The sequence below is a fragment of the Malus domestica genome, chromosome 11 (genome assembly GCF_042453785.1).
Source record: "Malus domestica chromosome 11, GDT2T_hap1".
NCBI classification, from domain to species: domain Eukaryota; kingdom Viridiplantae; phylum Streptophyta; class Magnoliopsida; order Rosales; family Rosaceae; genus Malus; species Malus domestica.
In genome coordinates, this window is record NC_091671.1 from 710130 (window position 1) to 724097 (window position 13968).

The 13968-nt window shown below is 36.0% G+C and overlaps 1 protein-coding gene, 2 non-coding genes and 1 pseudogene across 3 annotated transcripts; 1 reads left to right on the forward strand and 3 right to left on the reverse strand.

The window, feature by feature from the left end:
- Positions 1 to 319: 319 nt before the first annotated feature.
- LOC103447006 (probable polyamine transporter At3g13620) lies at positions 320 to 2068 on the reverse strand. Its single transcript, XM_008386179.4, has one exon. The coding sequence runs from the start codon at positions 1990 to 1992 to the stop codon at positions 586 to 588; it is 1407 nt and encodes a 468-aa protein (XP_008384401.2). The 5' UTR covers positions 1993 to 2068; the 3' UTR covers positions 320 to 585.
- A 2275-nt stretch (positions 2069 to 4343) lies between these two features.
- On the reverse strand, positions 4344 to 4415 carry TRNAG-UCC (transfer RNA glycine (anticodon UCC)). The gene has a single exon. It is a non-coding gene; the product is annotated as a tRNA-Gly (tRNA).
- A 2919-nt stretch (positions 4416 to 7334) lies between these two features.
- On the forward strand, positions 7335 to 8563 carry LOC103429801 (phytoene synthase 2, chloroplastic-like; annotated as a pseudogene).
- Positions 8564 to 8977: 414 nt separating this feature from the next.
- TRNAG-UCC (transfer RNA glycine (anticodon UCC)) lies at positions 8978 to 9049 on the reverse strand. The gene has a single exon. It is a non-coding gene; the product is annotated as a tRNA-Gly (tRNA).
- Positions 9050 to 13968: the final 4919 nt, after the last annotated feature.

Below are 13968 nucleotides of genomic sequence, written 5' to 3' on the forward strand. Positions count from 1 at the left end.
AACAGAAAATGTTCATACGAATGCTGAAGCGACTTACTAAAACCTCATAGAGAAATACTGAAACGACTCACTAAAACCTCAAAGATGAGTTCTTGCAAATGTATATCAAATTATGAGTTGTGCATATCGAGGAAATACTTTGTACTGGTAAGGAGCCGAGTATTTTTCCCACTAGTATGGCATATTGAGTTAAAATGAAGAGTGAAAAACCTATGTTCATGTCAGACACGGTACCAATATGCCGAAAAAATTGTGCGTGAACTGTGAATCGTGTTCGACAGCAGGCGAGAGGGTGGAATAGGGGCAGAAAATAGTAGAGTTCCATGAACAGAGTGTTGTATGTTTATAATTTACTTGAGAAAATATCATAAGATCGAAACAAGTTACAGCAGCAAAACCATACAACTTCATGTCATTCGACATTTTCCTTCGACTTGAATAGAACTGAATATAAACAAAGTCTACTTTGATCAATCAAATCTCGACTTCTTCATCAAGAAAGAGATTCAATCACGTAAAATCTTCCCTATTCCATGCCATTCGAAATGGTTCACAACTAACAGTCTAACAAGCAATTTCTGGATGTCATCCTTCTTCAACTTCCATGGTACTGAACACACAAAATTTCTTCGACTTGCAAAATTTCATTAAAAAGTACCATCCGATCCCCGCCACGGTCATCAAACCGCTGATCAAGTACACAGTCTTGGTAGCAATAGCCATGATAAAGACCAAAAACCCAGATGGAATCAAGCACATGATCACCAAACCAGGCATCCTCATCGGAACACGAAAAGGCCTCTTCAATGTCGGCGACTTCCTCCTCAACCAAAGAAAAGCTGAAAATTCCAATAGCATTCCCAAACTATACAAGAAATTTGCAGATGAAACAATATCTGTAAAGTTCATGAAGGAAACTCCAAGAGTGATCACTGTGGAAAGTACAATTCCGACCCACGGGGTGTTAAACCTCTTGGACCGAAGAGCGAAAAACTTAGGCAAGAACCCTATATCCGCCATACCGAGAAGTTGGTAACCACAACTGCTTAGTTGTGCTTCGAAAAGTCCAATCCCTGATAATACTGCACCAACTTCAATCCAATACTTCAACCATTTTCCAGCGATCATTTCAGCAGCCTCGGCATGAAATCCAGAACCCCATCTAGTTTGATCCACATTAACCGAACCAATCACAGCGAAAAGTGGGAACAAGTACGCCAAGCAAGTAAAGATCACCGCCACGAAAAGAGCCACCGGAAAAGTTTTCTGGGGGTTATCTACTTCCCCAGCTAAAGTACTCACGTTGTCCCAAAAATTTAAATTCCAAAAGAGGGTGTTGAAGAACAAGTTCCAATCTTTCTTCACACCCTTCTGCCCGAGACTCAACCAACGGTGAGGATGGATCTTCGGAATGGCAATCAAACACATCAAAATAAAAGGTGAAAGCGAAGCGATAGCGAGAAGAACAGCAGCATATCCAACAATAGTTAAACCGGTATAGTTTACGAAAGAAAGAATCAGAGTTGAAACAGAGATTGCAAGATACCTAGGCCAACCGGATTCGAAAGCAGGGATTATCTTGTCCATGTAATCAATGCAAAGAACCGGAAATGCTGCGATGTTGATGACGCCGCTGAGAAACTTCCAGGTTCCCATCAAAGAGCCCCAGAAAGGGCCGAAAGCGCGGTCTGCCCAGATGACAAAACCACCATTTCCTGGGAAGGCGGTGGAGAGCTCGGCAGTGATGAGAGCTTCCGGGACACTCCAGATGAATGGGAAGATGAGGAAGCCGAGAATGGCGAAAAGGGGTCCGGCGGCTTTGACTGCAGGCTCTTCCCCATAAGGGCCACCGGCGACTTCGAAGTAGATGAGAAAGATAAGAGGGATGAGGGTGAGTTTCTTTCGGTTTGTGGCGGCGGTTGTGGTGGTTGCGGCGGTGGTGATGGGAAGGTCTTGATGAACCACTGGAGTTTTTGGAGGAGAAGGCTCCATAACGGACTCTTGGTTTTGTGGCTTGTGTGATAGTTTGATGAGTCAAAAGACTTTGGCCTGTATATAACTTATAAGAAGATAGCTTCCAAAAAAAATATATATATAAGAAGGTGGAGTCCTAATGGGGATCTTTTTTATTTATTTATTATTATTATTTTGGGTCATTCAAATAGGGATGCGGTTGGATTCTGATGAGGGAACCTTTAATAAGGTAAGATTCTGGATGTTATCTAAATCCAAATTCGTGGATAGATTGGATAAATTTTCGACTGATCGTATAAATTGAAAAATATAAAATGATAGAATTAACAAGAAGATAAAAAGTAAAAATAAATGTCTAAACAATACCACCATGTTAGTTTATTCAGATTTAATACATGGATTCTTTTTTCATTGGATAATACATGTATCTTTCTCATTAAAAATACAAATAACTAGATTCAACCGCACAAATTCTACATTTTATTAATTAAATATTAGGACAATATGGAAGATTTACTTTCCCAGCTGAATTCTATCATTTTCACACCCTTTACTACATAAATACAATAACCAAGTACCGAGAGAAAGCGTTATACCTGAGCTGATTTTTAGTTTTTTTATTTAAGTGCTCAAATTTTAATTAACTGCTTTACCTTTATCAACTGTATTGTAATTAGTGGTGGATTTATCTAATGATTAGGCCTTTCTTCTTTACCTACTGCATCGATCATGTATTTTTTTCATTTTTTGATTACAGGGTGGTATAAAATAACATTTATACTTAAAAACCTATATACATCAACTCTATTGTCTGCTCATAATATATTAATAAGTGTATCAACAAATCACGAAAAAAGCTGATCGTGGTACTAAAAAATTTGCACCAAAATATTGTAGCAAATCTTATTAGGGTTTACAGTCAAAGAAGGCAGCTGCCGTCTGCATAAAGAGAAAGAAGACAGCTGATATTTTCACTGGGGAAATAAGGTCCATATCAAATTTACGCATATAACAAAGCATGCATTTTTCATATTGTTCATGTGGGGATTGACATGTCACATGAGCCATGAGCCTATGATAGATTGATACAAGGCCGTTCGTGTATTCCATTAAAAATAAAAATACAAAGTCAATAATTCATGCAAGTTGAGAATTAAGATATGCTTTCCTTGGCAAGTGAATGATTTGTTTTTGTATTTTTTGTGTTGGATTTAGCAAATTTTTCCACCTATTATTGTCCTTTATAATGGCTTCTAGTCCATGGTGGCGGAGTCAATAGAAATTGGATCCCATCCGGATTCATTTTGTGGGGATCCTAATGATCATCACATCTTAGTCATTCATAGTGTTTTTTGTGGTCAGAAATTATTTGACTTTTTTATTTAAAATTAAATGCAAATATACTCTAACGAAAACTGACCGCACAATATACGATGAACGATTAGGATGTGAACCCTAGGATCCCCACAAAGTGAATCTAGAGAAAATCCTCTTCCAACTCAATATCCATCCTGAATGATTGAAAAAAGCTAGGAGACATAACTTTTCTTTGGATTAAAGTTTCCCCTTCTTAATGTAACTACGATTTATAAGTGGGTAGGTGGAACACAAATAACTAATTTTATTTTCTTGTTTGTAAAGGGAGAAATAGAGTGAAAAATCGATAATAATGATATTTTAAGATTCATACAATTGACTTCATTTAATAATATAAGGTTTTGTTGTTGTCGTTAAACGAGAATCCAAACTTGAGTACAAAATAATAGAGCATGTTGTACCTTAATCCTAGTGTAGGATTGCAGTTCTTATTAACAAGATGAGATTACAGTTCGCATGAGTAGAGCTCAGCACAAATACTGCTAATATATAAGCGAATCCCAAAATCCCCACCACAATGTGAGGCCTAACAAACTAACAGCCAAAACCACTAGAACAGACTAATAACTGTTAGTTCAAGTCTGACCAATACAAATAATAAAATGAACTAATATAGAGTGTCATTAGATAAAACCTTAACACAAAGAGACAGAAATACTATCATTACCAACTTATCTAACTTGAACATGAAAATGGATGTTTGAATTGTAAACCTCACACCCCAAACTTCAGAAAAGATAAACAAATTTTGGGAAATCCCAATGATATTTATTCAAAAATTTATGTAAGGTATTTTGATTCAAAACAAAATTCATTATATATATATTGGTTGTGTTTTGTGAGTATCCAAGTATTACTCATTAAAAAAATGACAATGGGATTTTTAATTTTTTTTGTTCCGTCACTTTTTGTTTTCTATTTTTAAACTTTTATTTTCTATGTTTCAGTCAAAATAAAATAAAAAATAGAAAAAAGTATAAATAAATAAATGATGCGTTTGCCGGGAGTCGAACCCGGGTCTATTGCTTGGAAGGCAATTATCCTAACCGTTGGACTACAAACGCCCAGATGTTCATAAATCAAGAACATACATCTGTTCTTTCATATAAATTTCAAGACTTTCAGGTACCGTATTACTTCTCTCACATCTAAAAATACTGACAATTTCGTGAAGTTGTAGCTACATTTTGTGCAATAATGGGACAATTTAGGGTTTATGCTAAGTGCCTAGAATGTTCTTTAAGATAGCATTTGGTATGTAGACGGAACATGACAGAACGGAATGGGACATGACAGGACGGGACAGAACGGAGAGGGGGCAAAGATGCCCTCGGATGGAAACAAGGAGGAAGAAGAATGAGACGGAGAGGTTATAACTTTGTGTTTCACGGATGTGGAACGAGTCGTTCTAGGGGGGTGAGGTGGAATGAAAATTCACCCAAAACTCATCCCGTGGAACAGCGCGTTCCACCCGTTTTAGGCGCACCAAACGTATGATGGAACGTCTCGTCCCACTTTGTTTTGTCCCATTCCACGTACCAAACGGTACCTAAACTCACTAAAATCATGTCAGTGAAGGTGAGGAAGTATGAGTTTGATCGTTATTTTTTGTATCAAAGTTATATATATATATATATATATATATATAGGTTTCAATTACAAGTCACACGTTGAGGGATATATATCATGCATGGTGAACTTCTTCCTGGTATGCAATGGACCGTCATGATCAGCATGATCTTGCCGGTCGTGCGCCTTTCCTTCAACAGAACGCAGAAAACAGGATATATATTGATAAGGTCACGTAGCAGTCATTTCTCATATTTCAACCAGACTTGCTTTGTGTAATTTAAATTGATACAATCGGAAAATGAAAATATAATGTAAGCACGTTTTCCAAGTAATATAAAATAAAGACAGATCACATCCATGAAGATTTTGTTTCACACCTGTCAAGATTTTCGTTGCTGTTTTTTCATTACAACTACTATTTTGTATAATTTATTCTACCTAGTACTTTGTGACAATGACTGGGTAGACAGTACGTAAAATATGTAAAATATGCATTTTGAAAAAGATTCTCCTATTAGACCATCACGTTGAACTAAAAGTCAAATATTTTAGTTCAGAAAATTTAGCTTTTAATTCAGAAATAATTTTTTTGCTCTAACCGTTTTGATTTAAAATTTTAGCCCGGGATTATTAAAGAATGAACTTAGGCTATTTTTTTTATTAAATTAAATTTAAAAAAAATAAATAAATATGTAGACTATCGTAAATTAATTTTATGAACATTTTAATCTAAAAAAAACTAAAATTTTAGCCCGAGATTATTAAAGAATGAACTTAGGCTATTTTTTTTATTAAATTAAATTTAAAAATAAATAAATAAATATGTAGACCATCGTAAATTAATTTTATGAACATTTTAATCTAAAAAAAATTAAATTCCGATAAATATTAAAAAATTTAAATTCCGATTTCTGGGCTAAATTTTGGGGAAAATCTGGTCTTGGTTTAGCATTTGGCCCAAAATTTCCCCTTGGGTTGGATTGAGTTTGGGGGGGGGGGATTTTGGGAGGGTAATTTGGCTTTTAGCTCACCATTAGAGTTGGTCTTATATTTTCTCTCATTTCCTTCTCTTCTTTTACATTTTTACTTTTGTCTTATCTTTTTATAAAAAAATAAATATAAATTATTAACGTGACTTAATTATAATTGTTTAAATAGATGGGGAGGGAAGGAAAAAGTGATTAAGAGGAAAGATAATCATATTACTTTCTTCACCAGATAAGATTAATTTATAGTATTTTAAAGTTTTTAATTAAATAGTAAAATGTATAGAAGATGTTGTGTCGATGTGGTTTTATGTTTAAGAGCCATCTCATGTTTCAATCTGTATATATTCACGACAGTTTTGAGAAGAAGTGTAATTGTACAATGTGCTCAACATTTTTTTCTTGCAACAAAGGCATGCATGAGAGACAGCAATGGAAAATTGCGCCACGAAAATATATGGTCTCAGCAAGAAGGGGTGAAGTGGTAAGAGCTGCCAAGCAATTTATAAGCATGCCTGTTTTCCCGGAATTATCGATACAAGTCATTCCCTCTTTTGCTGATTTACAAGTTCAAGAAATCATTCAGAGGCAGTCTCAGACGTGTAATACGGCCACAGAAGGCGGCCGCAGAAAACCACGGTTGGAGCCTGACTCTGTTGAAGAAGCATATGAAAGATGCAGGAAGATTTGTGAAGAATATGGCAAGACATACTATCTAGGTCCACTGTCCAACTTCATTCTTTTATTTCCCATCAAAACTTGTTAACTAAATGTTGCATTACATGATCTTTGCTTGCCAATCTATTTGTCACATTTGCATGACTACTGGTGCATGGTCTTGATTCAGGCACGTTATTGATGATAGAGGAGCGCCGAAAAGCACTATGGGCTCTCTATGATAATTAAGAATTTAACTCTCTATGGTCATGTTTTTCTCTGGACATAATAGATTATTGATATAGTGTCAATAAGCCGTCGATAAAATTTCAATAATAGAAACGTTTCAACGTATTTTCATCTTTTGTTGATACAAAATTTATTTTCTAACAAAATCCGAATGTCCTACGCAGAGAATTTCTATAATAAGTGATGGTGTACATATCTAATTTTCAAATCAAGATGAAAGAGGAAGTTTTTATGGGTGGGGGATTCACAGTATGTCCTCAGTCGTTTGGATGTGGTTTGGTGGGTGCTTTGTACACTGCTATTAAGGAATTAATCTGCGTGATCCTTCTCTATAAAAACAATATTTTTGGGTTATATGCAAAATAAGCAACTATACGTTTAAGATCTTGTATCCACCAGAAGTCGTTATTAGATAAATTTAGTTTTTTTTTTTAATTCTTGTCAAATTGAAATGCATGCAGCTTGGGGTAGGAGGATAGGTGACCTTGAGGTCCTGAGGATGGCCCCGGTTCTGTCTACATGAGTTCGGACGTTCTTGATATGTGGAAAGAAAGACTGCAAGACATTTTTGAAGGACGCCGTACGACATAATTGATGTCGCACTGGCTCATACCGTTGTCAGTTTCTCCTAAGACATCAATGTATTTAATTATCTATTAATGCTACTAATCATGCTTGGATATTCTTTTCCAAACATGCAATTAATGTATATATTCCATTAGTTTCATAAAAATTATTTACATGATTCTACTCATATAGAGTATCCTTGTTTGATCATAGCCGTTTAAAGATTTGATCGAGGGAATGCGAATGGACATGAGAAAATTCCGCTATTGGATTTTTCACAAGCTATATCTTTACAGCTACTACGCGGGTGGGACTTTTGGCTTAATGAGTGTTCCTGTAATTGGAATTGCACCAGATTCTCTTATTCCTGTTCAAAGTGTATATGAAGGGGCAACTCATTTTGGCACCGCAAATCAGTTGACCAACATCCTTAGAGACGTTGGGGAGGAGTAAGCTTCTTTAATATTCATATACATCGTGTTGAGTGTTGTCCAGCGTTGAAAAATTAAGCTTTGCCTAAGTAGTTTATATCGTAATTGAGCCTCTCTTATTATTGTTAATCGTTTTTGGGTTGGATGATGACGTTCTAAAACACACGTAAGTTTTAATTTCTTCACTCGCTCTATTTATCTCTCTGGTCAATGTCCCTTTTTCTGTTATTTTTTCTAGTGCTACGCTGGGCAGAGTTTATCTTCCCCAAGATGAGCTTGCACATTTTGGGTTATCCAATAACAATATTTTTGCAAGAAAGGTAACTGATCAGTGGAGAGAGTTCATGAAAGAACAGATTGCAAGAGCTAGGATATATTTCAGCCTGGCAGAGGAGGGAGTTTCTTAGCTTGACAAGGCTAGCCGTAGGCCAGTATATACATATACATAACACTACAAATTTACAATGAATGTATTTACAGCATTGCATTTGTTACTTGAATTCAAGTAACACACATACACACACACACACACACACACACACACACACACACACACACACATATATATCGACTTCCTGTGATGATGTGCAGTACTAATTTTGCAGATATGGTCAGCGTACGTTATTACTATATCGTGGCATCTTGGATGCTATTGAAGACAACGACTATGATAACTTGACAAAGAGAGCATATGTAAGGAGAGTTAAGAAACTTCTCATGTTGCCTTTAGCTTACAAAAGATCTCTATAAAACGGAGCAGCAGAACTCACATTCACATCTTGTTGAAATGGAAAGTTATATGTAAATTTGGCTTTTACGTCTTGAATTTATATATAAATCAATCATCAAGCAATTAGTGTGATATCTTATACAAGTCCTTTTGATAAACAAGCTGAAATTATATGTCAAATTACCACAATGTGTTTTGCGTATAATATCTGAAGAAAAAATAATATGTTTCGTTTGTATGGATAATTAATTACGACATATACTCGAGTTTTTCACCTTCATCATTCATTTTAGTTTTGTGTGAAGGAAAAAACTGAACTTCAAAGCAACCATGAATGTTTTTAACCGACTAAACTATAAGAACCACGCATCCCTCTTTTATTCATTCACAACTTACCTTTGTGTGCTTCATAACTCAAAAAATAAAAAATAAAATGCGTTTGCCGGGAGTCGAACCCGGGTCTATTGCTTGGAAGGCAATTATCCTAACCGTTGGACTACAAACGCGCAGATGTTCAGTTATCTTAAAACATCTATTTTTGCATTAATTTTTGTTTTTTTTCATTTTACCGCCTCTAATTTGTTCTGTGTTTAAGCAGCTTGCGTCGGGCTCTGAAACTGCCAGCCATGGAGTCGATTCCTTTGCGGCATGCAATCTCTGCAACCAATCAGAGCTTTCTAGTAAGAAGACAAAGTAACCCAGAGAATCAATTTCAGAGCAGCAGCCGAAGGTTTCACCTTCACACCCCAACTCGGCGCCAAACCCTTTTCCACTGACTGGGATTTCCTTCATTTGAAGAGAGATACTTGTTTGGTTTCTGAGAAAACGCGGGAAAATTTGTAAATTTTGGGATTGGCTTTAATGCTTTATTTACTTGTTTAGAAGTTAAAGACAAAAGGGTTTGAATTGTTATTAGATTTCATTAACTTGATTTTGGATTTTCTTCTGTTTTTTGGAGGCCATTTACTTGTGTGTGTACGTTTTTGTGTGTGTGTGTGTGAGAGAGAGAGAGAGAGAGAGAGAGAGAGAGAGAGAGAGAGAGAGAGAGAGAGAGAGAGATAAAGAGAATTGAGATTAATCATTGGATATGTATAGAATCCAATACAAATATAAAAAGTTTGAATATTTGGATGCCTTGCCTGTGAAATCTTTGAATTTCTATACTTTTGTCAAATATGTAGCGTTAAACAAATAACATTGGAGGAGGGGAAAATGAAGCGCGGGACATTAGTCGTTTTCACGTATGCAACTTCTATCAAATCTTCTGTGTCTAAAATATTTTCCTTTTTTGTTCAGATTCCAAGGACTATGTAAAGCCTTCGCGTCTCTTGCCAGCTACAGAAGTGAAATCTGCACAGATAACTCAGTGGAAAAGCTTTTCTCGGCGATCACGATCTCAGCCTTTATACAAGTTTAAGTTAGGTACCGTACTTATGGCTCAAGTCTCTCTGACTTGAATGCTGGAATCCTCCTGTGCGTGATAGACGAAAATGGTGACTCAATATTACAGAGGATACCGTCGAGAGTTGAGTGTCGTAACAGACCATGCTACAGATTCGAAGGATCCATAAGCGAAGTATAAAACGATGAATGTGCATACCGAAAAATTACTGCCAGCAGATTTACTATATGTACTCTTGTCTCTGGCGTATGCGTACTAGTTGAATTTCTGTAGGATCAAAAACTGAATTAGAAAACCGGCATTACGCATGTTTTACCAAATCACGCTAACAATTGTTAAACTGTCCAAAATCAGGTCAATGGCGGTCAGGAAGTGTGTGCTTGACGGTCATCTGTGGGCTCCAAAGTTCGTTGGAAGAAAAAGATGGAAACAAACTTCAATATACTGGTTTTAGTTACAACTTTGAGGCTGAGGATATGATACAGTCCTCTTAGGGCTGTAGAGAATTGGAAAGGTAGAGCAAAATGCAAGCGTGGAATAAAGAGAAGCTTGACAGCTAACTCTATGTGTGATTCCTCAGATGATCCTTCATCAGGATACCTTGCTGGGGGAGGGAAGTGACACTTCCATGGTACAACTTAGACCTTACCTTGTCACCAAGCTATCCGGGGTCGACCCCTTCACCATCTTCACCAAAAGCCTCCCTTAATCAACTCTACCTGTCAGTGGGATATCAAACGAGGAAACCATGAGAGAATACGAGGATTTGAAACTATCTTTGCTGCTTTACGATGCCATGCTGATCTTTGTTGGTACATCAGTCGCATCCTTCTCAGCTGGGGAAAACATAAGCTTTGCATTTTTAACCGGTGGGATGGGCGGCCTCTTTTATCTCCTGCTACTGCCAAGATCGGTTGATGGATTGCCAGCTGCAGAATTTACTTCCACGAACACACGACAGACCAACCAAACCTTCGGAGGATCTAAGGTTCCAATATTTGTCCTTGCATTGGCTATTGGTTTTACTTTACTCACAGTGAAGTATGGCTCGGGGGACGTCCCAATCGTATTCACGCCGAAAGAACTCATAGCTGGGATGATTAAATTTCTTGCATGTGAAGTTTCTGTGGTCTTGGCAGCAGTTAAGCCCTAGCCAATAAGTCTCAAGATAAACGAGTGATATATCTTCTGTGTAGACAACATGGTTGTATTGTATATATTAATTTCTTACATATTACACATCATTAAAGTTAATTTGATAGAAAACTGTTCTATATATTCCTTGTTGATCTCTGTTTTTGTACCCAGTTTTTTCATACGACGAAGTTAAGTTGCTCGATCGTGACAAACGATTTTGGGTTATATAGCTTTGGCCGGTCCATAGATTTTTGAGGCCCCGGGGCGACTTAAAAAAAAGTGTCTTAACTTCATGTAAGAAAATTATTTATTTTCACACGTAAAATATCGATAAGATTATACTTATAAAAACACTTCAAACTCAATAATTTAGAAACACAGAAAGACTAATTTATTTTGTATTGAGAGAAGGAAACAAAAAACTTCGGGCTTACAAGTAGATAGATGATGAGTTTTGTTTTCCATATGAACTTTGAATGTGTTTTTGAATAAATCGTGAGGTGTTTTTTTTTCTTATTTACTAATTTGCAAATTTGCTCTAAAAATTTGGTCTATGTATTATTCTTTGTTGACGATTAGCTTGAATTAAAACGAATATTTAAAAATAACAACCCACATAGCTACTACATAGAAACTAAAAATAAATTAACAACCAAACAAAAATTTGTAAAAATTGAAAAGAATAAACATGCACATAGCATTTCGAACTTAGGACCTCTTGTTAATTTTAAACAATAAAAACCATTTTTTCTAATTAAACTTCTTGATCCTTTAACCAAATTGTATAAATTTATCCTCTTATGAAAAGAAATTTGTAAAAATTGGAAAGTAAATAAGCACACATAGTGTTTTGAACCCAAGACAAGACCTCCTCATTATTTTCAAATGACAAACCACCACTTTTAGTTAAATTTCTGTGTCATTGAACCAAATTTTATAAATTTATACTCTTATAAAAATATTTATAAATATACCACCCTAATAATTTTGGTGTCCTAATTTTTTTGGACCCCAGACAGTCATCCTGCCCTCACTGGGCCTGGGCCGGCCCTGGCTTTCCAAGATATAATGGCCTGGTTCGTCTTCAACGCATGTCGTTCAAGATAACTCATATTTATCCCAGGCTGTGGGGTTAGGGTTTTTTTGGTGGGATTCGGCACTTGATTTTGAGCTCGTTTGAAAATACTTTTAAAATAATTAAAAGCGTTTTTTATGAGAATATTTTTTATACTAATCCTTAGCAAAAATACAAGTGAATCTCGAAAAAATATTTGAAGTATTCAAGTGCTTTTGGAAACCAAAAACATTTTGTCTAAAAGTGATTTCATTCATTTTAAAAGCCCTTCTGCTTTGGGGGTTGTTTCTGCTTGCCTAAAGCTTCATTACCCTTGACGTTGTCATTAAAGCAACAAAAAAAACCGTTGCATAATTAGGAAAATCACAAACCCGTAAAGACTTTGTAGCTCAAGTAGTTAAGATATTTACTCACTCTATACACCTGAGATTCCATGTCTGAATCTCCTCCCTTGATATCACTTGTTTCCGGAAGAAAAAAATTTGAAGTGAATGCATGTCATGTAAAAGCACGATGTCCATGTTAGTATTTTTGTATTCATTTTTTTTTTTAAAGAACAATTTCCATGTTAGGATTAAGATAATAGATGAACATGCCTAGAAGATGTGTTTCATGAGTCAAAGATTGAATTTGATTATTTTATCATATTTTATTTATATGTTACTTAGTCAGCATACAATAGTGCTGTTATACATGCTTCAACCTACTTACTAATTAATCCAGAAATCTCTGGATCAACCCATGGCATCTTCCATGTGTGAATTGTTGGTATATGGTCCATCTCATGATGAATGTTCTAGATTATTCTAGTAAGCAAGTGAGGTGGCTGGAGCATGCTAGACAATTCTAGCATGTTATTAAGTTGATGGAAGAAGCTAGAGAGTACTAGCTTCCTTGGTTGCAAATGGAAAGATCTAGAAGCTACAATGTTATGGCTGGTCTAGAATTATCTATGCTAGAGGTTTGAAGAATACACTAGAAACTAGTAGAATGCCAAACCCTCACCTATAAATATGGGTGTGATGTTGTAGTGAAGTAACCAATTAAGAATCGAGGGTGAGTAGCAAAGGATCAAGTCCAAAGCTAGAGTTCCACTCTAAGAGTGAGAGTGAGAGTGTTCCACTACACATTGTGAGTGAAGTTTAGAGTGATAGAAAGTGTGTGTCGTACTTTCTTGTATCCATCAAACCTTGTCTTTGGCTTGGTAAGACTACTCTTGTTGTACTCATCTTTTTCATATAGTAAAGATTGATCCTTGTTTCGTGGACGTAGGCATAAATTGCCGAACCACATATATTCTTGGTGTCCATTTTCTACTTTACCTTGTGCATTCTCTATCTTGTAGTACCGAAATTCCTAACATGAATGCAGTACTATACTCTGATAATTGGACAAAAGTTTGAGTTCCAACATGTCATTTTATACATGATAATCAAGTTCCAAAAAATTTTATTCCTCTGGCTGGATATTGTCAACAAATGTGTCCCCCTCCCACCCAACCACCCCCGCCCCGCCTTCTAGCAAACCAAAATTTTATTAATCTGTCTCAATAGTGTCCACAAAAGTGGAGAGAACTGAAAGCGATGGAACTTCGCTCTTTCTATCCTCATAAAATATAGCGAGATTTGTAGCGATAAGTTTACTCCGTGACTAATTTATTTTTTACTTTCAACTTAGATAATATTTGAAAGTTAAATCCATTTACTTCTTCAACACATGTTGAATCCACAATTTTATCCTATCGAATCCGACCATAAACATCAAACGAGACCATAGGTCACATTTGGTGCCTAGGAATAAATTAGTTAACT

What these genes read in the sequence shown, in the direction of transcription:
- LOC103447006 (XM_008386179.4), bottom strand. Translation starts at nt 1,992, where the DNA reads ATGGAGCCTTCTCCTCCAAAAACTCCAGTGGTTCATCAAGACCTTCCC.